Source organism: Panthera tigris, chromosome B2 (genome assembly GCF_018350195.1).
Source record: "Panthera tigris isolate Pti1 chromosome B2, P.tigris_Pti1_mat1.1, whole genome shotgun sequence".
NCBI lineage: Eukaryota > Metazoa > Chordata > Mammalia > Carnivora > Felidae > Panthera > Panthera tigris.
Window position 1 is genome coordinate 134,876,973 of NC_056664.1, and position 25,678 is coordinate 134,902,650.

At 44.4% G+C, this 25,678-nt stretch overlaps 1 protein-coding gene across 2 annotated transcripts in view; it reads left to right on the forward strand.

Moving 5' to 3' along the window:
* Nucleotides 1–25,678, forward strand: part of MTHFD1L (methylenetetrahydrofolate dehydrogenase (NADP+ dependent) 1 like) — a 185,735-nt gene that overhangs the window by 10,091 nt on the left and 149,966 nt on the right. For both annotated transcript variants that reach the window (XM_042987318.1, XM_042987319.1), the window contains exons 5-8: nucleotides 1,018–1,142; nucleotides 2,997–3,097; nucleotides 5,060–5,196; nucleotides 19,356–19,467. In XM_042987318.1, coding sequence (XP_042843252.1) covers nucleotides 1,018–1,142; nucleotides 2,997–3,097; nucleotides 5,060–5,196; nucleotides 19,356–19,467 — 475 coding nt within the window. The remainder of the gene's footprint in view (nucleotides 1–1,017; nucleotides 1,143–2,996; nucleotides 3,098–5,059; nucleotides 5,197–19,355; nucleotides 19,468–25,678) is intronic.

Genomic DNA, 25,678 nt, shown 5'->3' on the forward strand with positions numbered 1-25,678 from the left:
ACTATAAGCTCCGTGAGGACAGGTGTTTTGTTCCCAACTGTGTTTCCGGTCTTAGAACTGGTACAGTTGTAGGTGCTCAAAACATTCAACATCCTGTTGAATGAATGAAAGATAAGTGAGTAAATGAAACAGAATTTTCCTTCTCGTTTTTGTAGATCAAATAGCTTTGTCCTCTCTTACCAGGTGTACATACCACAGTGACTTTTTGCTAGACAGTGAAACGGAAGCGGTAAACCAATACTCCTCGCAGTGAGACCCCTATCAATGGGCTGGTATCTCTTTTTCTTAGGAACAAATAATATTGTGAAATGAAATGCATCAGTATGTTCTCTCCTGGCATAAAATAAACAAAGAGGACAGAGCGTTGCTTATTAAAAGACCTATCTAGCCACTCGTTAGCTTTTACATCACCTTCCCAAACTGTACTTTGGTCTTTTTTGTAAATAGTGAGCTTCCTATAAAAGGGAGATTTCTCTGCTTAGAATGCATTGACCATAAGGCTTTGGAAATGCTTTCTGTGTGCCATTCAGGTCCAGAGAACCTGAGGGCCTCAGTGATAGCTTCCTGGGTGTGACAGTAGGGAAGCTTTTGTTGAACACGTTGTGTTTGAAGTACAGGCTTGTCCGGGCCAGTTTGGAATGCCTGAAACTCATGCTTCCTGGTCTCCCTGAAGGTTGGCAGTGTGTTTGGCTTAAGTATAGTTGTGGACAGGGAATTATCTTTTGCCTATCTAAATGTCGTGAACTGTGGAGCTTTGGTTTGGTTTTATTTTGTTCTGTTCTGGCAGGAAGTAGCACAATAAGGGAGACTGAGAAGTCACTAAAATGCAGGCATGGTTCCTTTGAGCTTTGATAAACATGGTAGAAAGAGAAATTAGATGTGATTCATTCTGCTTTACATTAAGTCTTCAACAAGGACTGCAAAAGGAACTACAACAGATGCATTTTTATGAATCGGTTCTTTTGTTGGCTCTTATTTTCGTAAAATTGATTTTAGGGGTTTTTTTTCCCTCTGTAGATTATAGATGAAATCTTGAAGATTAATGAAGACACCCGAGTACATGGCCTTGCCCTTCAGATCTCCGAGAACTCATTTAGCAACAAAGTGCTCAATGCCTTGAAACCAGAAAAGGATGTGGACGGGTGAGAAAATAGAAAAGAAAGCAATCAACTCTTACTGCTAAGCGAGTTTTTCTACTGAGATTTTTCTTTTTCTTTTAGTTCCACGGTTTCAACTATGTCAGTAATTAAGAGGTGCAAGAAATCCTTTAACTATTTCAGGGATTTGAGGGCTTTCTAAATTCCGTATGAGAAAGTTACACATTTTCGGGACACCTGGGTGGCTCAGTCAGTTAAGTGTCTGACTTCAGCTCAGGTTATGATCTCGCGGTTCGTGGGTTTGAGCCTCGCATCGGGCTCTGTGCCGACAGCTCAGAGCCTGGAGCCTGCTTCTGATTCTGTGTCTCCCTCTCTCTCTGTCCCTCCCCTACTCACACTCTGTCTCTCTCTCTCTCTCTCTCTCTCAAAAATAAATAAACATTAAAAAAAAAAAAGTTACAGATTTTAGAAAATGCACATGTCCTTTTGTAGTGCTTGGGTGCCATTCTGGAAATAATGTCCTTAACACCATCATATTCATTTGGTAATTTCCTGCCTGACTTACAAAGTCCTTGGCCAGCCTTGTCTTCTAATGAGCTTTTCCTTGATAATTCTGCCAGACCAAAGAAACAACCCAGCGTCCTGAGTCACCAGCAGGACCACATTCTCAGCCCCAGGTCATTTGAGAAAAGCAACACAAGCAGGTCATTTGAGAAAAGCAACACAAGCACTTTTATTCAGAACACAGGGTTTTACTTGAAATTAGAGAGGAAAACTACAAGTAGGTGGTGCACTAATATTTGTCTTTAACTCATGTCCTGGCGTGACATCAGCTTCAGGAGACAAGGAATACTGCCCATTCATGTGGGTCATCGGGACTGAGTCTTGGGGAATGAAAAGCTCATTTACCTATGTGGAAATAGGAAGTGTTTTGTACCCTGGCCAAAAAGAACATAATATATTCAGTGTTACAAAGTTGTAAGCAAATGAAAAGTTAGATTCCCAATCCAGCTGTCTTAAGAGGCTCCCGCCTCGCCGACACACCCAGGCCTTTTCCGTTACTCCGGCCTCTGTGGGCCCTCAGTCTGAGGATAGACCCAAACACAGGTTGCAAAGCCGTCCTGAAAATCTCTGACCATGTATTAGACTAACTAGAAGGGAGAAGAAGCCCTAATCAATTCGAATACATCCAGGACCTAAAGATATCAAAGTGTCATTTCAAATCTTTCATTAAAAAGAAGAGAATTATGGGAACTTTTCTAAATGTCTCTTTCGTCACTAGCCTTTATTGAGACCGTTGGTTTCAGCTCGATAGTTACGGACTAGCTAGTCCTGGATTTGAATGAGGAAGAGCACAAAAGCCATTGAAGGTACCTGGTCACTCATTTTTCCCCTTGACTTCTCAAGGAGATAAATACCGATGCTAAATGGGGATTGTGAATCCAAGTCTTGCTACGTTACCCCAGAGTTCTGGGATTGGTCCTGGATTTTAATACTGATTGAAGTATACATTTCTTCAGGGGGAAAGTGGGCTCTACTCTATGACCCTGGTATGCACACTTTAGAGCACATTCCACGTAGTACATTGGACAGAGCTCCCTGGAGTTGTGCACAGCGAGGCCCTGCATGGCCTTATGCTGTGGTCCTGCGATCCAGGCAGAACCAGAATTCCCAAGGTCGTCCCCGACCCACAGGGACCACTTCAGAGTTTCCTGAGGGACTGCGCTAAGAAGCCAGTGGTCTTTATTCCTGCCCACTCTTTATTTCGACTTAATGATTTAATATAGCCTGTCTGTGAAACGTTGACTCGGATGTTATTTGGGATTAATACATGTGAGTTACAGATCAGTAAGTTTTGACCAAGTTTTGACTTCCAACTTCCCTTATTTTCAAATTCAGAGTAACAGACGTAAACCTGGGGAGGCTGGTCCGCGGGGACGCCCACGAGTGTTACGTCTCACCTGTGGCCAGAGCTGTAGTTGAACTTCTTGAAAAGTCAGGTATGGTTGCTCCTTCAGAAATGCCACTATTTCCTACGTATTGGTACTGACTTGATTTTTTAATAAGCATTTGTTTCCGCAAGATTTTAATTGAAACATGGAAGTGATGTTCAATGTCAGCCCTTTTTTCTCATCTTTTGGGAGCTATAAGTGAGCGTGACAGATTTTTCTAACAAGATTAACTGTATTACAGTTTTAAAGAGAAACAGGTCAAGATGGGCGGCCTACTTGTAAACAGGTGTTCAGCTTCTCTCATGGAACAGTCAGAGTAACCACAATGAAAACTGTCCCAAGTGTCAGCTTCTCAAATCTGTCAGTGTATAGACTTAAATAAGACTTTTGTCTCATATTTAAACGAGGAAGCTGTCAGGTATAGTTCAGGGTATGGAAACCGTGATTGGGATTCATCAGGGAGCAATATCTCTTTTCAGTAATCAGTATTCAATTTCCATCGTTCTCCCCTTGACCTTGCTTTTCTATGTCAGTAATGTAGAGACGAATAATTTCTTTCTCTTGGTTATCAGATTTCATATACTTGAGGACTCTCTAGCTGATTATATAAAAATTTAACTAAATTTTTCTTGATTCCAGCTTGAGTAAAAAAGAGGAAGATGTCCCTTCTCCACATCCAAACATGCAACAATCAAACAAAAATTCCAAAATATTTACTATCCCAAATATATAAAGAACTTATACAACTCAATACCCAACAATAATAATTGATTAAAACATTAAAAATGTTGGAGTAGACATTTTTCCAAAGAAGACATACAGATGGCCAACAGACACATGAAAAAGTGCTCAGTATCCTGGATCATCAGGGAAATGCTAATAAAAACCACAATGAGATATCACCTCACACCAATCAAAATGGCTAGACTCAAAAACAAAAGAAATAACAAGTATTGGTGAGGATGTGGAGAAAAAGGAACCCTCGTGCACTATTGGTGGGAATACAAATTGGTATAGCCACTGTCGAAAACAATATGGCGGTTCCTCAAAAAAATTAAGAGAAATACCACACGATCTAGTAATTCTCTATGGGTATTTACCCAAAGAAAGTGAAAACGCTAATGCAAAAAGATACATGCACCCCTATATTTATTGCAACATTATTGACAGTAGCCAAGATACGGAGGCACTCTAAATATTCACTGATAGATGAGTGCGTAGAGAAGATACGGTACACATATGCAACGGAATATTACTCAGCTGTAAACAAGAATGAGATTTTGCCATTTGTGATAACATGGATGGACCTAGAGGGTATTATGCTAAATGAAGTAAGTCAGAGAAAGACAAATATCGTATGACTTCACTTATTTGTGGTATTTAAAAAAAACAAAACAAAAAAAAGCAGCAGACCCATAGACACAGAACAAACTGGTAGCTGCCATGGGTAGGAGGGGCCAAAATGGGTGAAAGGGAGTGGGAGGAACAGGCTTCTAGTTATGTAATGAATAAGTCACAGGCATAAAAGGAACAGCATAGGAATATAGTCAGTGGTATTGAAATACCGGTGTATTGTGACAGATGGCCGCTACACTTAATGGTGAGCATAGAATGACATATAGTCACGTCACTATGTTGTTTACCTAAAACTAATATAACACTGTGTGTCAACTATACTTCAATTAAAAAAAAAAAAAAAACCCTCCAAAGTATACACCAAAGTTCTATTAGAAGATTAACTTTTGATATATACCTTTAAGACAAGTAGCCATTAAGCTGAGGTAACCCATGTAGACCCTGTTTTTCCACCCTGTGGCTTATCAGGATGATGATTCTCTGTCACTCTACCATAAAATTCACAAAGAGTAAATTATGACTGATAGGCATTGTAGGCTGCAGCTTGACGGAGATGGCCAAGTTTTAAAAGGTTCTTTTTCCTTCCACTAAAGCTGTGTGGGAGGAGGACTCTGAAGTTTTGATCATAATACTGGATTTCCATTTGGTGGGCAGGTGTCAACTTGGATGGAAAAAAGGTCTTGGTAATAGGAGCCCATGGGTCTTTGGAAGCCGCCCTGCAATGCCTGTTCCAGAGAAGAGGCTCCATGACAATGAGCTCCCAGTGGAAAACACCTCAGCTTCAAAGCAAGGTAAGCATCTTTCGCGTGGGAAACAGAATTTTAAATGCTTCTACCAGGAAAGGGGAAGAACTAGAAATGTATGGCATAGCATTTAGCATAAGAAACTAGAGAAAGAACAGAAAATCTCCAAGGATGAAAGCAATGAAGAGCAGAAGTTAATGAAATAGAAAAGCAATGTATGTGAGAGGTTACCAGCTGAGCCAAAAGTCAGTCCTCGGAAGAGTCTAGTAAAATGGAAACACCACTAGCCAAAATAACGGAAACAAAAAGAGAACACCAGCAATGTTAGAAAACAAAGGGACATAACCGCAGAAGATAAATGATTTTCTAAAAAGGAAGCTATGAACAATTTTATACTGGTAAATTTGAAAATTTGCATGAAATGAGAACTTGTAAAAAATGTAGCTTACAGGGGCACCTGGGTGGCTCAGTCGGTTAAGCGTCCGACTTCAGCTTGGGTCATGATCTCGTCATTCATGAGTTCGGGCCCCGCGTCAGGCTCTGTGCTGACAGCTCAGGGCCTGGAGCCTTGCTTTGGATTCTGTGTCTCCCTCTCTCTCTACCCCTCCGCCGCTCACGCTCTGTCTCTCTCTCTCTCTCTCTCAAAAATAAATAAACATTAAAAAATTTTTTTTTGAAAATGTAGCTTACAAAATGAATTTAAGTTAAATCAGTTAGACTTACATGTTAAAGACATTGAATCAGTCTGCCCACCAAACATGTAAACAAAACAGGCAATCGGTAGTGTTACAAATGAGTTCGACTGCCATCAAAGAACAGATCATAATCTTTTTTACATAGAGTAAAAAAAGAACACTTCCTAACCCATTTTATGAGTGCCCAAACAAGGACAGGATGCTAAAGGACAATTATGGGCCAATTTCATCTGTGAACATGGTTAAAAGAATCATCATCAAAATGTTAGCAACTGAATCCAACACCAGGTGTGGGTTCTCATAGGATTGCAAGCGTAGTTTAATATCAGAAAAATCCATTAAAATCTATGAACATAATTTACCATATCATCAGATTAAAAACTATACTGTCGCCATAGTAGATACAGAAAAGTCATTTGGTAAAATCTAGTCTCCATTATGATTTTTTTCCTAAAAAAACCTTTTAGTCTAGGAAGTTAAAGGAATTCTTTAACTCCATAAAATACCTGAAAAGTTAGAGCAAATAGATTTAATGGTGATATTAGAAACGTTCCTTTAGAAATAGGAAAGATATAAGGGTGCCTGTTCTCAGCACTCCTCCTCGGCACTATGTGGGAATTACTAGACAGTGCCTTGATATGAAGAAAGGAAAAATTTATAATGATTGGAAAGGAAGACACCAGACTGTGCTAGATCCTAGGTGGTAGGATTACCTACATAAAAAGCCCAGAAGAATCTATGAGAAAACATGAGAATGAAAAAGAGTCCACCTGGGTTTCTGGGTATGAGATCAACATGCAAAAAACCAATTACATTTCTACCCAGCACACCCATAGTTAAAAAATGAATTTCTTTAAAAAATATCTATTTTGAGGGGCACCTGGGTGGCGCAGTCAGTTAAGCGTCCGACTTCAGCCAGGTCACGATCTCGCAGTCCGTGAGTTCGAGCCCCGCGTCGGGCTCTGGGCTGATGGCTCGGAGCCTGGAGCCTGTTTCCGATTCTGTGTCTCCCTCTCTCTCTGTCCCTCCCCCGTTCATGCTCTGTCTCTCTCTGTCCCAAAAATAAAAAAACAAAAAAACAAAAAAAAAACGTTGAAAAAAAAAAATCTATTTTGAGAGAGCGCACCTGTGCTCAAGCAGGGGAGGAACAAAGACAGAGAGGGAGAGAGAATCCCAAGCAGGCTCCATGCTGTCAGCGCAGAGCCCCATGTGGGGCTCCATCTCCCAAACTATGAGATCATGACCTGCGCTTGGAATCAAGAGTGGGATGCTAAACCGACTGAGACACCCAGGCGCCCGCCTTAGACCATTCTTTTACATTTTCATGGCTGAAACGGTTAATAAAGTTCATAATTTCAAAATATGACCCTGAATGTAACAAATTTCAAGCAAAATGAAGTTACATTAAAAGCGTATTAAGTACAGGGGCGCCTGAATGGCTTAGTCGGTCAAGCGTCCAACTCTTGGTTTCAGTTCAAGTCATGATCTCACAGTTCGTCACGATCTCACAGTTCGTGAGATCGAGCCCCACGTCAGGCTCTGTGCCGACAGATCAGAGCCTGCTTGGGATTCTCTCTCTCCCTCCCTCTCCACCCCTACCCCACTCTCTCTCTCTCTCTCTCTCTCAAAAATAAACTTTTTTTTTTTTTTAAGTGTATTAGGTACAATAAAGTACCGCGGAACAACATCAAAAACACATGTTCCTCATGTTGCCGCAGGAGAACAGAAAGGAGCAGGTTGTGGTGCTGCCCAGGGAAGGCAGGTGTCTCCACCTAGAAGGGTATATTTGAGCGGCAGGTGGATCTAATATATTTTAAGACAGCTCGGAAACGTCTTGGCGTTGAGCGCAAACCCACGTGCCTTTTTAGTGGTCACCACACGGTGGCAGCCTATTCAAGAAAATTCAAGGGCAAGGTTGTGCACCGCAGAGCCTAGAATTTTGATCTGGAAGCTTAGTGAAAAGAGGAAAACAAACCCTGCTCTGAACTGAACAGCTGTGGTGAAAAAGAGAAAAATACCTTCACTGGCAGCTGAATGTTTTCACAGCTGTCACAGAGACTTTGCTAGTTGTATCTGTATTTTTGTAAAACAAAGACATCTTTCAAAGTACTTTTTTTTATTATGGAAATAAATCACCTTGACTCTTCTTTGGGATAAATCTCATTTTAACTTTGAGAACGACTAAGTGGCTTTACTCTCTAGAGATTCTAGAAATTGGGTAACTTTCCTGTTTTCAGATATCCACGAAGGTTCTCTTCAAAGTTCACATTGCACACACATTCTGTTTCCTGAGGCCTCGGTATTTGTAACCGCACCACCGTGGATCATAGAAACTGTAGACTTTCTCTTTATTACTTCATCTGTTTTTTGTTTTTTTTTTTTAAGGTTTATTTTTGAGAGAGAGAGAGACAGGCAGAGAGAGAGGGAGACACAGAATCCAATGCAGTCTCCAGGCTCTACACAGAGCCCGACGCGGGGCTCGAACTCACTGCGAGATCATGACCTGAGCCGAAGTCGGCCGCTTAACTGACTGAGCCACCCAGGCGCCCGATTGCTTCATCTTTGTAGCCAAAAATATGGGAAGGAATTTTCAGGGCTCCTCATACTCTTTGTCTGCGAAATGCATTTGGTCTCTGGAATTTGGCCCCCCTCTACCTGGCGTACTTACTTCCTGTCCCGCCAGGAGGTAGAGCCTTTACCTTTCCATTTTTCATGCCAGCAGCCAGCACTTCAATACCAGTCACCTCCCCGCTGATATGCCTCCATGCTTCTGCCCGACATTTGACTTTCCCCTCTTCCTATATTTTATTTCTAAAACACAGGCCATTGCTGGGCCTTGTTGCTGAGGGTCAGCAGACGTCAGCAGACCACAGTGGTAGCAGCTTATGAGGTACCGAGGGCATCCTGGCACGGGTTGGCATCCTGGGGGCACCTGCCCGGGACAGGATGTGTCCACCCTCGCTGCGCCTTAGAAAACCTTCACTGTGAAAAACGTTGAAGATGTAACAACAGATTGGGATCTTTGTTTTCTAATTTTATTAGGAGCGAATAACTGGTCCAATGTAAGATTACAGTGCTTTTGGATTCTCCTTATCAGCAATGACAAGTTTGCAGAAAGAAAAGGGGAAGCAAAGGATTATGGCCATTCGGTGGAAGGAAGTCATCTTTGCAAAGCATTTCTTCTAGGCTTGTTGGTACCTGACACGGAACGAGACACTCCCCCTCACCCCCCACCCCCGTTGGCTGTCTGGTTGGGGCTTTCCATCCTGAGAGGTTTGGGGATCAGGAGGTAACCGTGAAACATTAGAGTCCTGTCTCCCCCCTCCTATACTCCGTAGCCTTTCAAGGTGGGGATTACCTACAACCAATCCTACCGTGACCAGCAGGGACTACCTTTGAGGGTTTAGAATCAGACACATTTGTGTTCTGGGTAAGCAGTAGGACATAGGCTTTGGTGACAAACAGCTGTGGGTTCACGCCTTAGTTGTTGCTTAACTTTTCTGAGCCTTGTGTCTTCATGTGTAGAATGGGAATTATAATTTCCCCTACCCGCTGGGGAAATTCGGTCATATGCGTTGGCTTAGGACAGAACTTGGCACCTATGAACATCCACATTAATGGTTTGGCTACTGTTAAAGGTGAGTCAGGAAACACACTGGCAAGTTTCACAATGTGGAAAGGCCGCTGGGTCAGTTAAGTCATAAGGAGATAAGCTAATAAAATAGTGGCATCTAGGTCCCTCATTGGAAGCCCAGTAGATGTGCTTCCAGCGTATGGCTGGCAGGAGGGAGTAGCTCTGTGGAGCCTCCCGGCAACATTTGAAGGTGGAGGGGATGAGGGGCGCCTGGGGGGCTCAGTCGGTTGGGCGGCCGACTTCGCCTCAGGTCGTGATCTCACAGCTCGAAGGCTCGTGAGTTCGAGCCCCGCGTCGGGCTCTGTGCTGATGGCTCAGAGCTGGATTCTGTGTCTCCCTCTCTCTTTGCCTTCCCCTGCTCACTCTCTGTCTCTCTCTCTCTCTCTCAAAAAGTAAACATTAGGGAAAAAAAAAATGAAGGTGGAGGGGATGAAACCACAGCCAGACTAAGAGACAGTGTCTTGACCTATCCGGGCTCACCCCCAGTCCTCACTGGGAATAGTCTCAACTTTGAGTTAGGTAACAGCCTTTGCTCCATGGCTGTGGACCTCTTCCTTCCCGTGAATTCTGTGTTACTCGGAAGCCACTCTGCCTCAAGTTATCTTTGGTGGGGGTTCCTCGTTTATTAATTACTTCTTACAGGAATACTGTTCCTTCCTACAATGTCGAGGCATGGTTACGCAGAGTTACCGAAATAGAAATGGATTCTGCCGACGCGTAAGATCTCTGTGGAGCCTGAACGTGAAGCATTGAGATTTGCCTTTTGAGAGTTTTGTGGAAAATGGAGTCGGCTGCTGTGTTTTGTAGCTTTATCGCTGGTGCCCACCAGAGCGCATCACTGAAAAATAAGAATGAGTTTCCCACTTTGTTTCAAGCGTCCCTTCTGGGCTTTGCAACGTTATGCATTTGCGTGTGGGAGAGGGGAAGAATGTCTGGGCATTTGTCCAAATGAGCCGCGTGCTATGGAGCATCAGACGTCAGTAAGCCAAAGCACTGGGCATGATGTCTTTGGGTAGGGCTAAGGAATCGCCCTCCTTCCTCTGCCCAGACTTAGACGCCACACTCAGCTTCCCAAGCCCCTGGAGTGGAATGACTCCCCGATGTGGGGACTGGACAGAGCCCCCCACCCAGCGAGAACGGGCTTATCTCTTCCTCACCCTGATGAGTTCACCCTGATGCCAAAAGCAATTTGAAGTGAGACGATGTTCGGCATTTAGTATTTATGAGTTGGAGTGGTACCCCTCTCCAGGGAAGCGACGTTGACAGGCCCTCTGGGGCTGTGTGTGCACACCCCCTTAACTCACACTGCTAGTGGGAGAGCCTCCTGAATTTGTGGTCAGACACAGCTGGAGGACGGGGGTGAAATGGCCTCCAGCTGTGACAAATCGGGTCGATCCCAGCTGTGTGTATAAGAAAGAACCCAGAAATAAGAGAACCGTTTTTATTTTGTTTTTCTCAGAGGATCTCGTTTCTCCTCCTCCTGCGCACGGAGACCCTCAAAACGAGTACTGACACAAGAAGGGAAAAATACAAGGTTTCCCCATTTGAAGGATCAAAGTGTGTCATTTCTTTGAGCAAAGCTAAATGATCACAAAGTCGTTTCCAGTTTACATTCACTGCGTGGCATGGCTCATAAAAGGCTTTTAAAAGTGGATTGGAAAATTCTGAATAACCCTGTATTGTACATATGAAATCTTAAAAAAAAAAAAAACAAAACCAAACCAAAAACCCTTTTTTCCAAAGATTGGAAGAAAACCCTAGCTTTTAAACTGGATGAGATTAGCGAGTTACGTGGTTGGGTTTTTAAAATGTATCTTAATTTTTAACGCATTCGGCTTTTAAGCCCTGCAGGAAATCAAACATAATCGTTACGAACCAAAAGTACAGCAATACTGGTTTTTCCGGAGATCCTTGTTTCTTCCTAGGGCTTGGAGTTAATGTCAAGGATCCCATCATTTCTACCTGGAGGACTCAGTCTAGCGTGTCTTGCAGGACTTGTCTAGCGATCAAGTACTCCAGCTTTTGCTAGCACGCACCTGCCTGTTCTCCCTCGTTGCACTACCTTGTCGCTGGGTGCAGAACTCTCAGTTCCCAGATTTTTTATTTCCCGTGCTTTCTGCACATCACCCCACTGTCTCCTGGCCTTCAGGGTGTCTGGTGAGGATAATAGCTGCTTGTAACATTCACAGGAGAGGCTGCACTTGAGCTGGACCTGGGGTAAACGGCGGTAACGACAGCTCACGCCTGTTGAGTTCGTGAGTGCCGTGAGCCAGGGGCAGGGCTTTGCTGTTGCCATGATTCTGCAGTTGCCTTGCCTGTGGGACCCCCATGCCCCCCACATCACGGCTGAGGAAGCTGAGACTTTTTGTAATGGGGGAGGTGGCACTACAGCTTAATTTTTTTTTTTTTAAGTTTATTTATTTGGAGAGAGAGAAAGTGTGAGTGGCGGGGCGGAGGGAGAGAGAGAGAATCCCAAGCAGGCTCTGCACTGTCGGCGTGGGCTCGAACCCACAAGCTGTGAGATCGTGGCCTGGGCTGAAGTCAGACGCTTAACTGACCGAGCCACCCAGGCGCCCCCAGCCTGAATTTTGAGCCGCTGTCCCGAGTGGTCTCTTATTCCAGATAATCACAAAACCCAGTCTTTAAAAGTCCCTTTAACGTTTAATCTTTTACACTTAAAAGTATCTGACAGCTCAGATGGGGAACTTCAGGGAGACCAAGGCCCAAGACATTAGACTGGCCATGAGTTCACTATTGTTTTATTCCAACAGTTTAGAATCCCATAGACATCCTTTAAAAAATTTTTTTTTCATGTTTATTCATTTTTGAGAGAGAGAGAGAGACAGAGCGTGAGTGGGGAAGGAGTAGAGAGAGAGAGGGAGACACAGAATCGGAAGCAGGCTCCAGGCTCTGAGCTGTCAGCACAGAGCCCCACGTGGGGCTTGAACTCACGAACCGCGAGACCGTGACCTGAGCCAGAGTCGGAGACTTAACCGACTGAGCCTCCCAGGCACCCCTCCACAGACATCATTTAGGAGAGGAAGCAGAGGGAGACCGAGTGCCATTCTGGCCCTGAGGCACTGGGCTTGTCACCTGCCCTCCAGGGACGCTGTGGGCGCCCTGGTCACATGGGTGGGCACGCAGGACTGCACATCCACATGCGTCCCTCTTCTCCCCCACCCGATACGGGCTTCTGTCCCCAATCTCAGGGCACCACACCTCTTGCGCCGAGCAAATACCAAGGCTATTCAGGAACATGTGACTAAGCGACCCGAGTCACGCAGGCCCCTGAGCGCTCTTTGGCAGATTTCTCCATGTTCGTGGACTGAAAAGGCCTTTCGACGTCAGCTCCCATTCTCACCCTTGCTACTCCCTGATCGTTGCCACCCAAACAAGAGGTGAGGGGGACCTTTGTTTGAGAGTCCCCAAATCAGGCTGATTATATTCGGCAGGATTGAGGAAAGGATTTGTGAGAGAATCCGGAGGAACTGAGGGGCACGCAGGGAGTCACGTACAGGGAGCCTTAGTCATACATAGCACGCACTGGATACGGCACAGATGGAGGGCTCCACGCTGTGTCCCGTGGACAACAGGCCAGTGACCGCACCTCCAGTCCACCCAGTGTCATCCCTGTTGGCCCTTCTGCCCCTTGCCAGACCCAAGCTCCGCCTCGTCCCCCTTCTCCCCCAGCGTAGATGCTACGTGAGGAACCAAAATGTAATTTAAGGAATTAGGATACTTTCGTCGGTACCTTTTAAACCTAACCCCCCTCTAATAAATAAAGCGCCTTACGTTTGGGTAAAGATCTAGTTCTCAAAGCCTTTTCCCGCATGATCTCGTTCACGTTATACCTGAAAACGCAGCGTGGGAGCCTGTGCACCGAGGGGGAGCGGGGTCTGCCCTCGAGTCGAGGCCTCGTAGCTCCGCCGAGCCGTGTTCCCGCTGCACCTCGGTCCCCTCCCGTCGAGGGCGACTCCTTCACTTTTCAGAGGTGGTGACCGAGGCCTGAAGAGTTACTTGGAGGAGGTGGAACGCAAACCTTGCTGATGTGTCATCCGGGGTTCCGAAGCGGAAAGTACAAACGTGTCAGGAGATGCAAAGGCAAATCTCCCACGGCCATAGCCACTGGCATCAGCCTGAACAGGCCGTAGCTATTTAGGTATGGGGTTGACGACGTAAGCGTACGTCAGGGCCGTCCTGCCTCTGGGAAGCCTGGCCGGTTTAGTGTCACTCTGGGAACTGTAACTTGGGCATTCGCTCATCTTCGTGCCGCACGGTTCTGAGCCTTTCTCTCACCCCACCTACAAACACGCAGCTCTCTCTCTGTGTCTCCTAGCCATCCTTTTTAACTTTATTGCCAGAATACGAGGAAGGGAACTATTTTCGATAAGTCATTCAAAGCTCACCCATCGCTAGCTATGAGGTTGTGCTTTCCTCTTACCGTGTGTTACAACCCGTGTGCGCGTCCCGTGCACTTGAAGAGGGAGTTACTGTCTTCTCTGTCATTCTGGACACAACTGAATCTCCTAGGTTCTCTTCTCATACATTGAGCATGAAGTATGTGGAGTGGTGAAGTAAGAGGGGAACCTAGAAGCCAATAGAAAAAGGAAGATCATTCATCATCCCGTGGGGGGAAAAGTTGGTAGATACGTGTTATAATCATAATCCCGGGCCGTGCGTTTAGCTTGTAGTCATTCAGATTTATGAAATAAGCATACGAGAGGGCTTGATTTTAAAAGCCAATGATCTGTTCTGATCAGAGGAGAGTGGAAGAAAGACACATACCCAGTTTCCAAAAGGAGAATTCTTCCAGGACGAGATCACTTGGGCGTCTGTGAAAGGAGGTGGGGAGAATACCTCTTGCTGGAAATTCTCTTATCTTACCAAAGTCTTACAATATCTGAATGAAAATGGTTTGACATTCTTATTTTAGAGTCCTTACAGTTACTGTAATGTTTCTATCTGACATTGTGCTTAATATTTGGGGAAAATGTGGACATTGACCCATAGGTACAAAGCCGGAATCCTACGGTAGATGCTCAGTTCATTGAAATAAAGAGTTAGACGTTCCAAGTCAAAGTAGTTTATGAATAAACGGGGACTGTGCTCATGAAACACTCGGCCTTAACGAAGTCTCCATATGCAGGGAATACACTTGACCCAAAAGGCAGGAGTTTACCAGGCTCCTGCCCATGTCTATAGGAATGTCACTGATGGATTCCTAATTGCCAAAAATGGATTTTTTTGCTTTTAGTTTGTTTGGCCACTGGGCATCATTCAGACCTGTCGACCATGCCCTTTCCCCTGCGCCTACATGACTCCCCCATTCTTCCTACCTTCTGGGCCACACCCAGTCACCATCGTTTCTCTCACCATTGAAGATGAACACTCCCAGGAATGTACTCAAGGCCCCTTTCCTTCCCACCCTCCCTGTTTCTCCCAGATCCCCACACTTCTGGGTTTACCCGTATCTGATGCTGATGAATCCCGGCCTACCTCCCCTCCTCCCTGACCATCCTGAGTTCCGAGTCCATGCGTCCAGCTTCCTACCGAATGTCTCCTCTCGCATGTCTCCCTCCCACTCCCTCCGGCCCATTCTCAACCCAGCATCCAGCATAATCTCCCTAAAACACATCCGATGGTGTGAGCACAACCAAAGTAGCCCAGTCTGACAACTCCTTGTCAGTAGCAAGAGAAGGTCAGCAACGTTGGGAATTTGACATTTATAGGAAGAAAGTGACATCTCATTAAAAAAAAAAAAAAATACCTCGGGGGGCGCCTGGGTGGTTCAGTTGGTTGGGAATCCAACTTCAGCTCAGGGCATGATCTCACGGTTCGTGGGTTCGAGCCCCGCGTCGGGCTCTGTGCTGACAGCTCAGAGCCTGGAGCCTGCTTCGGATTCTGTGTTTCCCTCTCTCTCTGTCCCTCTCCTCCTGTATGCGTTTCTCTCTCTCTCTCTCTCTCTCTCTCTCTCAAAAATAAACAAACATTAAAGAAAAATTTTTTAAGAGACCTCAGGTGCCTGGGTGGCTCAGTCAGTTGAGCATCTGACTTTTGATTTCACCTCAGGTCATGATCCCAGGGTCGTGGGATCAAGCCCCCACGTAGGGCTCCCACAGTGTGTTGAGCCTGCTTGGCTGCCTGGGATTCTCTCTCTCTCTTCCTCTCCTTTGCACCTCTCTCTCTCTTTCTCTCAAAACAAAACAAAACAAAACACTAAGTCTTTTTAGGACTTTGCCATGAGATAGTCAAGGAGTCTCTGTGCCACATGAAATTTCACGGACACTTCTCATTACAAAGCACCGGAAAGAATGTGCTGTGGGACATTTGCTCTCTAAAGCCACCTAACCAGGGTCACACAGACCACAATGTGTCCCAGTTCATCGAAAGTGGAAGAACAAGTTCAAGCCACCCTTCCCTCAAGACCCCTCTCTGTATTGTGTGTGATACCTGCCCAGCTCGTGTGCAAAGACGGATCAGGGATGCCCATGCCTGTGTGGACGACATAAGTAGAAATGAAATGTTTAATTGTTTCTTTTTCGTATCCCAGTGGTTTGCCCTGTTCCCCTCCATCTTGTAGATCCTAGTTGTAAAATCTTGTAGGCAGGATTTTTATTTTCGGGTCCTCAGTGACCTCAGTCAGTGTCTGCCCCAAGCAGCACTTGAGAGATGGCTAGTGAGTGAGTATTTTCGCTAAGGAATCTTGGACCTTCTTCATTCTCTTAAGCAATTGTAACTTCAGAAGCACATCTTTGCTGGAGAAAGGACCTATTGATTTTTTTTTTTTAATTTTTATTTTTTTGAACTTTGTTTTCTGAACTGTGTTGATAACTTGAAGAATATAGAAACAGGTTTTGTGGGTCTCAGGTAATCACGATTCATCAAAACCTATCCACCTTTTTTTTTTTTTTAAGCATCCCAGCTTTCCGTATATATACATAGCTCATACCTCAGATTCCCACATGTGCCCTCAGAACACATCAATAGTGGAAGATAAATTCTGTCTTCTAGCCAACAGGGTGGGGCTGTATTTTCTATAGTTTGAATTTTAAAATGCATTTTTTTTTTTTTGCTACATACAAAATCATGATGTCCCTTATAACCTTGCAGATCATATCTGTCCTCTGTCCTCCTCTCTCCATTTTCTGATGCTTGCCCCCCGCTCTTAAAAATCAATGACGTAGAGAAAAAGAATTTTCGTGATATCTCGACTCTACGTTACTCCCACATACTCCACATTAAACGTCAGCATATCTGCGTCTTACTATTGTTTTAACATTTGGTCTTCCGCCTGGGGAGTGGGCAGTACTCTGTAAGCCGCTTCTACGTCAAACCTCAGCAGAGAAAGCAATATTTTGTTAAGAGGCAGAGTTGCAAGCCAGGCTTTGGCCAGGGTCTTTCCCATTTGGGAGGAGGAAAGTGGAAACAGCCAGCGAGACGATAATTCTCCTTGAATTCTTTAGCTCATTAAAATCTTTGCTGGTCCTCAGTGGGTTATGTATTGATTTAAGCATCTAGCAGTTTTCCTTTCCAGAAAAGAATTAACATCTCCAATGTGATCATTACTAATGGTGGAGATTTTTGTCTTTTCTCTGTGGGAGTAACTTATTACTTATTAGCACAGCGCACTTTGGAGTTGTATTTAAATACGGAGTGGAGGGGTCGGCATGAGATTCGTGAGATTTATAGGTAATGAAAAGAACAGGTTGTATCAAAGATACCACGTGGAGGAAACTAAGTGTTCTTAGGGGACTCGTGATCCTTGGCTTTTTCCAAAACGAACGTTTCAGCCCGTATATATTAACTTCCTTTTTATAGAAGTTTTAACATGTTCTGTTTTTGCTGCTATTGTGCATGGAAATGTAGCAAAATGGCGTTTCTTATCTGCTGGTCATTTCCAACAGGCATGAAGCATTTGAGTTTCTCTGGGGGCTTTACTGTGGTTGAGTATCTGCAGTGATAGAAGAACGTGAAGAAATGCATTTTTTTTATTCAAGTAAAATCCCTTTTCCATAAGAACACTTTTTGCCCCTGAATATAACATCAGCCAAGAATCTAGCTGCTTTTCATTCAGATCTATCTATGGAGAACATGTGACATTAACACACTAGAGTTCGTTCCGTTTCACAGTGTTGTATCCCCGCAGCATAAGAAAATGATGGCTGTTTTAGTAGGGACTTCTCTTCTTTTTAATGTGATTAATTTGGTCATTTTACTTGGACACGATTTCAGTGCAGGCTTCTTCCTGGACCTCAATGAAGTTCGTACTGAAGAGCAGTGAGCCCTGTGTGACTGTTAACCCCCTTTCCCCAGTTGGCACGGTCAGATTGCTCCGATGTTCCCGGGATGTCACTTTTAAAGGTTGGCTTTATCGGCTCTTTGAAAAGACATGCCATTTAAGTTGTTACCGTGTCCCTCCTCTGTCAAGGGAGCTTGGCGCTGTTCTAGATCCTGGCTTTTTCCTTCACAGACCAAGTAGGACTGTCATGAATTTTCCTCCCCTCGCTGCCGTCTCTTGTCCCGAGATTTCTAAGAGACGTTAGCCGAGGCAGCCTCTTGCCCAAACTGTGTTGCAGACTTTTAGGCTGAGCTGTTGGCTGGGTGGTTCCCCGAGCCCTTCAGCAATCAGCCTGTCCATGCTGAGAATGGATGAGGGCGCATGGAAGCATGTTCATTTCCGGGGACTTTGGGTGGTGGGAGTGGCAACGGGGCAGTTTCTGTGTTTCATCTCGACCTCCTCTGGCTGATTCTAAAGAGTCTGCAGTCCTTTGCAGGGCACAGAAGTCTGTGGAAAAAGCAATGAAGGAAGGAAAGCGGCATGGGAGAGCAGAGGGCTGCAGCGTCCTCTTTCTCCCCCATTGAGTGTCCAAGACTGGCTCCTCTGCGGGAAACAGGACATACCAGAGAGGTGCTCACACCCTCAGAACCTCCGTTTCCTTGTCTCTTAAATGGGTGTAACACCAACCCACATCGCTGACACGTGTAGCCATAGTTCTTTTCCCCCACCAGGGTCTCAGATTTGTCCCTGGCCTTGTGCCCTCCTTAGGAATCCAGTTTGCGATCGTCGGTTTAGTTGGGGACGGGGTCATTCTTTGGTTGAGGTCAGAGCCAGTCGCTTCCCTTGTTTCTAGGTGTCCCCTTCCTACCAGACAAGTCACTCCAGCACCGTGTTATCAAAATCGGACGGGACAGATAGGATGAATCTGTTTTGTAGTAATAGTCGAATTCCTTTCCTTTCTCTCAAAAAAAAAAAAAAAAAGGAAAGAAAGAAAGAAAAGAGCAGTTTGACAGGAGACTAAGCAGAGCCTCAAGGAAAATGAGATTCTTTCTTGAGCTCTTGACAACCCTCCCATAGATCCAGTAAAAGTTCCATATGGGTCTAATTTTGAGTGTGCAGTTGTACAGGCCAGCAGGCCCCCCGAACTGGCCAGATCTTCCAAGAGGCTTCCCTACGCACCCCCTCTGCCCCCCCCCACCGTCTTCCCCCTGAGCTGCGTGAGTCAGGACACCACCCACCCTGTGCACCTTTCAGTCTCTGCTTCCATTGAATGGTTTTCTCGGCCCCGTCATTTTTCTCGGTATTGCAGTGAGTGCTGAAAATGTGGACGATGACCTTGCGCACAGCGTTCACGCCGAACTGACTGCCCGGAAGAACTTCTACCCCCTTTGCTTTGTAGGATATGATGGTCACGCCCTGTGCCGATCTGTGCTGCGTTCGTACCTTAGTGAAGCGATTCTGTCCCTGTTAACTGGCATGGCGCTGACCTCCGGATGCGTGTCAGTTCCCTATCGCGTTGAAGTCCATTGACACACGTCGCCAGTCCTGTGTCTCTGCCACAGGTTAAAACGCGCGCGGTGTTTTTTCTGTTTCTCTCCAGCTTCACGAGGCTGATATCGCGGTCGTAGGCTCTCCCAAGCCAGAAGACATTCCCCTTTCTTGGATACAACCAGGAACTACAGTTCTCAACTGTTCCCACGACTTCCTATCAGGTGGGTCAATGTCTTAACCTTGGTGTTGGGCCGCGGATGAAGACAGGGAAGAGTGTGAGAGAAACGTGTAACCTTATTCAGAGGAGAGGACGTTCCCTGAAAGGTTGGTCACCGTCAACATCCGTACACAGGAGAGGAAACTTCGACTGTTGATGTGCCTGCCTTTTGGGTTACGTGATACTGAAACTGTGTTTTCGGGCAAAGAGAAGCCGAGAGGCCAAGGGCAGTAGCTGCCCCCCTCCCCCGTGCCCCTGGAGAGACATGCCCCTGCTGGCCTCTACATCTGAGCAGTCCAGGCGGTAGTGACCTGAAGTAGATCGTGTGTATGCGTGTGAAATAAACTAGAAATAGTGGTTTTTAATCTTTGACAACGAAGTGGAATCCGTTCTCCCAAAGAAATCTTACACGAACTTCAACAGGTAAAAGCAGCTGAAAACAGTTGCTGGGAGGGATGAGAATGGAGACCAGTGCTTGTGTCTCCCTGATTTCCCCTTGTGGTGACCCCTCAGGCACTTCCTGGGAGCCCCAGAGGCACCTCAGAGCAGTGTGAAAGTCACCATCAGAAACTGGTGGTCCGGGGCATCCGGATGGCTCAGCGTCTGACTTCGGCTCAGGTCATGATCTTGCGGTCTGTGGGTTCGAGCCCCACATCAGGCTCTGTGCTGACAGCTTGGGGCCCGGAGCCTACTTTGGATCGTGTCTCCACTTCTCTCTCTCTCTCTCTCTCTCTCTCTCTCTCTCTCTCTCTCTCTGTCTCTCTATCCCTCCCTCTCTCTCTCTTGTTTTCAAAAATAAATAAAACATTAAAATAAAAAAGAAACAGAGGTGGTCTTAGGGTATATTTCACCACAGGATCCAGGAATGCCTTGGACCACACCAGACCCACCTTCAGAGGATCTCAAGCTGTGTCCACACCAGGTCATCCAGCCGAACGGCTGGTACGAGCAAGCCCAGAGGGATACCTTTTTCTCATTCACAGAAGGACCCTCTGAGGCTAAGAAAGTTTTGCACCATACCTCATCCACTTTTTCAAGTCCCTGAGTAACACGTGTGTGCAGATTTCAGCGTTGGCGAGGTCTATGGTGAGCAGGCCTGGAGCACAGCATTTTTCCCCCAAAGATGGTCAGAATTGGAGCCAAAGTGGGTGGAGGCCTCTACCTTCTTTCTGCCCCGACCACACGGGAGTTCTAGACCTTGAAACCTAGACCACCCCACATATATATATATACATGTATATGTATGTATGTATATGTATATATGTATATACATATATGTATATGTATGTATGTATATACATATATATATATATGTATATATATATATATATATATATATATATATACACACACACACAACTTGTGGTCCAGACACCTTGAGATACCATTTTACACTTTTCCACAAAAAATGCACTAACTTTAATTTGACTGCAACGTAATAGAAGGAAAACAACGTGATCCTCAAAGTGTTACTGAAATTCATATAACTGTTTCTTCAAAAAGAAAAATAATGGACCCACCCCTCTAGGAAGTGTCCCCCCCCCCCCAAGAATTAACCAGTCAGATTAAAAGCTCTTTGGGGCTGAAGGGGGATGGGGTGGGTTGGAGTGTGCAAGGGACGAAGTTCAGGAATTTCCCAGAATGCCCATGTGCTTGGCTCTTAGATGAAGAGCACGCAGATGAATGAAGCAATTAGAGGCATAATATAATGTGGATGTAGGATTAATCGATCTTTTTCGCAAACAGAAGGCTTGCACTAAGTAACTCCTTTGAAATACATGTAGTTTCAGGCCACAAATTTCTTTCCCCGCCTGAAAAAAAAAACAATGCCTGACCTATAAATGATGGGCACAGCAGATTTGCTCCTCTGCTCAGAATTTAGATTAGGAAAGTCAGTTTGGACTTGCTGTTCTTTTATTTATTTATTTTTTTAAAGTTTATTTTGAGAGAGAGAGAAAGCATGAGTGGGGAAGGGGCAGAGAGGGAGGAAAAGAGCGAGAATCCCAAGCAGGTTCTTACTGTCAGCACAGAGCGCAATGCGGGGCTTGAACCCCCAAACTGGGAGATGATGACCTGAGCTGGAGTTGGACGCTCAACCAACTGAGCCTCCCAGGTGCCCCTGACTTGATGTTCTTTCAAATGAATGCTTGGCTGTTACAATTCCTTGTTGTTTTTTGGGTTTTTTTTAGTTAGAGTTTACATGTTTAGGACAATTTTGGTATAATCTTGGCTGGAGATAGAGTCTACTTCAATGTTCTTGGAATCCCTTTGAGCTCTATGATTATATGAAGGTGACTATATATATGTATGTATGTATATATATATATATATATATATACACACACATACATATATGTATATACATATGTGTGTGTGTATATATATATATATATATATATATATATATATATATCTTTTTTTTTTTTTTAGTGAAATTGTGCCGTATTTTTTAATATGTTTCTTTTGGGGACCTTTACTTTTTTAAAGGCATTCGTAAAAACATTAGATTTCAACATAACCATCCTCCTTGGGGGGAAAAAAAAAGACCAAGTCATTATATTTTGACTGAATGATTCTGGATGCAGACTGCAGTTCATTTTAAATGTATCTGGTCCAGTACTAGCAGTTTTCTTCCTGATTTTTGAGTCAAGTATATGCTCAGTAAATGAGTGTTGAATGAATGAATAAACCTGGTCCCAGAATTGTACTCTGATTGCAGTTTTCAGTTAGTTGCAGACACAGAGACATCTCCTTGAACTAGCCTCCCATTCAAAAACAGGGCTGGCAGGGCAAAGACAAAGAGGAAAAATGTTCTCCTGATTAAATAGATGAACATTTTACAGTCAGTACTATTTATAATAGCATTCTATTTCCTGGTAGTCCATTTTAACTTTAGCAACTTTGATTAGTATGAAAATTTAATCTATGCATAGATTGAAGAAAGGCTCTTCTCTCTTTTTTGCATAACCCTGTCACCTTAAAGAGACCTTTGAAAGCAGTGTTAAAAGGAGAGGTGCTTTTATTCACTTTTAAGAGCAAAAGAATTCTTAATAAACTGGCGATTGGGTGCAAGCAGGGTTTTATGATGAAATTTTCATCCTCGTCTTAATGGTACAGGGTTCTCCCCCCCACCCCTCCATAAAAATAGATGGGATATGGTGATTTATAATGAGGTAACTCTGTAGAGGCATTGTATTGAGTACCTAATCCCAGGAGAAATTTTTGTGATGGCTGACATCCCAGACGCAGTGCTTGGAAAACAGTTACACCCAACTTGTTCGATCTGTTCACTCTTCTGTGGCGTGAGTCTAAATTTTAGATTTACAAGAGGTACATGTTTATATCCAGTTTTCTAGCTGTAAGAATCGTTTGTTATTATTAAATTTCAAATCAAAGAAGCTGTGATGCTGTAATGTTCTGCTTCCTGAAGAGCAGAATTCATCCTAAGCAAGACCATTTCATACCCTGATGTTAAGATTATTCCCTGATGTGCCAAAGGGGACAAAAGAGAAGCTGGTCTTCTGTCTCGTGCCCGGAGAACAGAATCCAAACAGCAATGTGGGTCAGAGTACTTGACAGCATCATTCTATCTGTCTGTCTATCTATCCGTCCGTCCATCCATCCATCCATCCATCCATCTATTTATTTTGAGGGAGAGAGGGTGCAAGTTGAGCCAGGGACCAAGAGAGGGAGGGAGAGAAGCAGGGCTTACCCAAAGCAGGGCTCGTGTTCACCCGAGGCGGGGCTCCGACTCACAAACTTGTGAGACGATGACCTGAGCCACCCAGGCGCCCTTGCCAGCATCATTTTAAGTGAACGTAAGTGTATTTGGTGTGGACTGGTGGTGGAGCCCCGGGCTGCATCTCAAGTTCATGCTAATGACCTGGGGGACCTGGTCCTGGAGGACCTCGAGCCACCTCTCTTATGGCCCCGAAGGGACACAGTGTAATTAACGTAAGGAGAAAAGCATGGGATCTGGGTCAGATTGATCTCACTCAAAGAGAAGAAGCGTTTTTTTAAATTTTTGTTTTGATTTTCTCTCAACTGCCTTGTATTTACAAGCCGTGTGACTTTGGGCAAATAACTGAAGCTCTCTGATCTTCAGTTTCCTTGTGAGTAAGATGGGAGCAAGGCTGTTGAGAGGAATAAACGAGCTCTCACCTCACAGCACCTCTTTCTTGGGAGCTGCCAATAAGTGGCCCCCCTCCCACCTCCCTCCACTTCATTGTCCTCATACCTGTAGCACACAAAATAGCTTTCAGACTTCTTATTCGCAAAATGTAAGTCTGTATTTGAAAATCAAGCCCAAGGAAGGATTCTTCCCAGTGAGATTCTGAGAATGCAAGGCAGTAGCTTTAGAGAAGTGAGCCATACTTGTAATTTAATCATTATCTCATTGCAAGTAAAGATATTCGCTTATGAATTTTGAACTCCAATTATTCTAAAATCCATGATAATCTATTACCGGTTTCCCTTAAATTTTTTCCCGGGATATTCTGGAAGAGTTGGACCTATATGTTTTTGCTAGGTTTTCATTTCAAATTTTAACTGCTTCTCAGTATGACACATTTAATGTTCTTACTTTTGAAAAAGTCTCAAGCTGATTAGAATATTCAACTCTCTGTTAATTCCTTCCTGCTTTGGTTTCAGTGATATCAAAAGGGTTGTTTCTATCAGTTGATATGCGTATCATTTTTTTTAAATTTTTTTTTTAACGTTTATTTATTTTTGAGACAGGGAGAGACAGCATGAATGGGGGAGGGTCAGAGAGAAAGGGAGACACAGAATCTGAAACAGGCTCCAGGCTCTGAGCTGTCAGCAAAGAGCCTGACACGGGGCTTGAACTCACAGACCGCAAGATCATGACCTGAGCGGAAGTCGGATGTTTAACCGACTGAGCCACCCAGGCACCCCTTGATATGCATATCTTAATAATACTCCATTTTTTTTGAAGATTCATATATTCTGTTAAAATAGTAAAACATTGTTATTTGGTAGTGAATTCAGATGTTTTTTGTTTTGGGCTTTTTTTTTTTTTTTTGAGAGAGAGAGAGAGAGAGAGAGCGCGCGCGTATGCACACGAGAGCAGGAAGGGACAGAGGGCAAAGAGAGGATCTTAAGCAGGCTCCAAGCTCAGCACAAAGCTTGATACGGGGTACAATCTCACTGTGAGATCATGACCTGAGCTGAAATCGAGATTTGGACACTTCACTGGCCGAGCCACCCAGGCGCCCCTGGAATTCAGATGTTGTAAACTGTGAGTTCGTCTCTTGAGAACATTGATACAAAAATTATATTAAGAGCTCATTTATCGCATTTTACTGTTATCCAATATGATTAATATATTGAACTTAAAACTATCACCAGAGATTTTGAAAGTGTTATCTGCACTAATATGTAATTTTCTTTAGCTTTTCCTATTTCCAAAACTTCACATGAAGTTTTTTTGAGTTACTCGTTTTCCCAGAGGATGAGAAAATATTTGAGATTTCAGTCTATGGGTTCATATAGTGCTTTTGTGATAAGAAGGGTGCCGTGGGCCAGACTGCAGAAAAACTGAAATGTTTCCATATAGCAGAGAGGGCACGGAGACCAAGGAAGAATTTGCCTTGTCCCTCCCATTTTCATTTATTCTGGCAGAATTCCCAGGGTGGTCTCAGGGCAGCTCCTGTCACGGAAAGTTCTGTTCTGATTTCCAGGGAAAGCATTATGACACATTAGCCTTAAATTTTCATGTTGTAGAAAGTTTGGTTAGCAAGAAAAAATTATAAATGAAAGGCCATCTTTTAATGTGATTCATTGACCTGTCCTTGGAAGAACCATGAGCTATGGGGAGTATTTAGTGGGAAGTGAAAAGACCCATTTGGTTTGGGACGGGACCCTTGGGACCCCCGCTGGATTCGCGGGCTGAGTGCAGACAGCCTTGGCAGGCGGAGTGTAGACAGCCTCTGGGTGGAGCCCTGCGTCTACACAGGCAGAGGGATGAGGTAATGATTTCTTTTCTCAGTTCTCCTTAGCCACAAAATTTGTTGATAATGTGTTCCTGATTCACTGAGTTACCATATTCATTGCTTCGAATTCTCTGGATTCAGAACGTTTAACTAAGTTTTAAGATTACATTGATTCGAACTATAGGAGCAATACAGTGTTGGTGATAGTTTGTGAAATATAGAAGAGTGCACAGAAGAAAGTGACACTAACTTCTGATCCGGTCA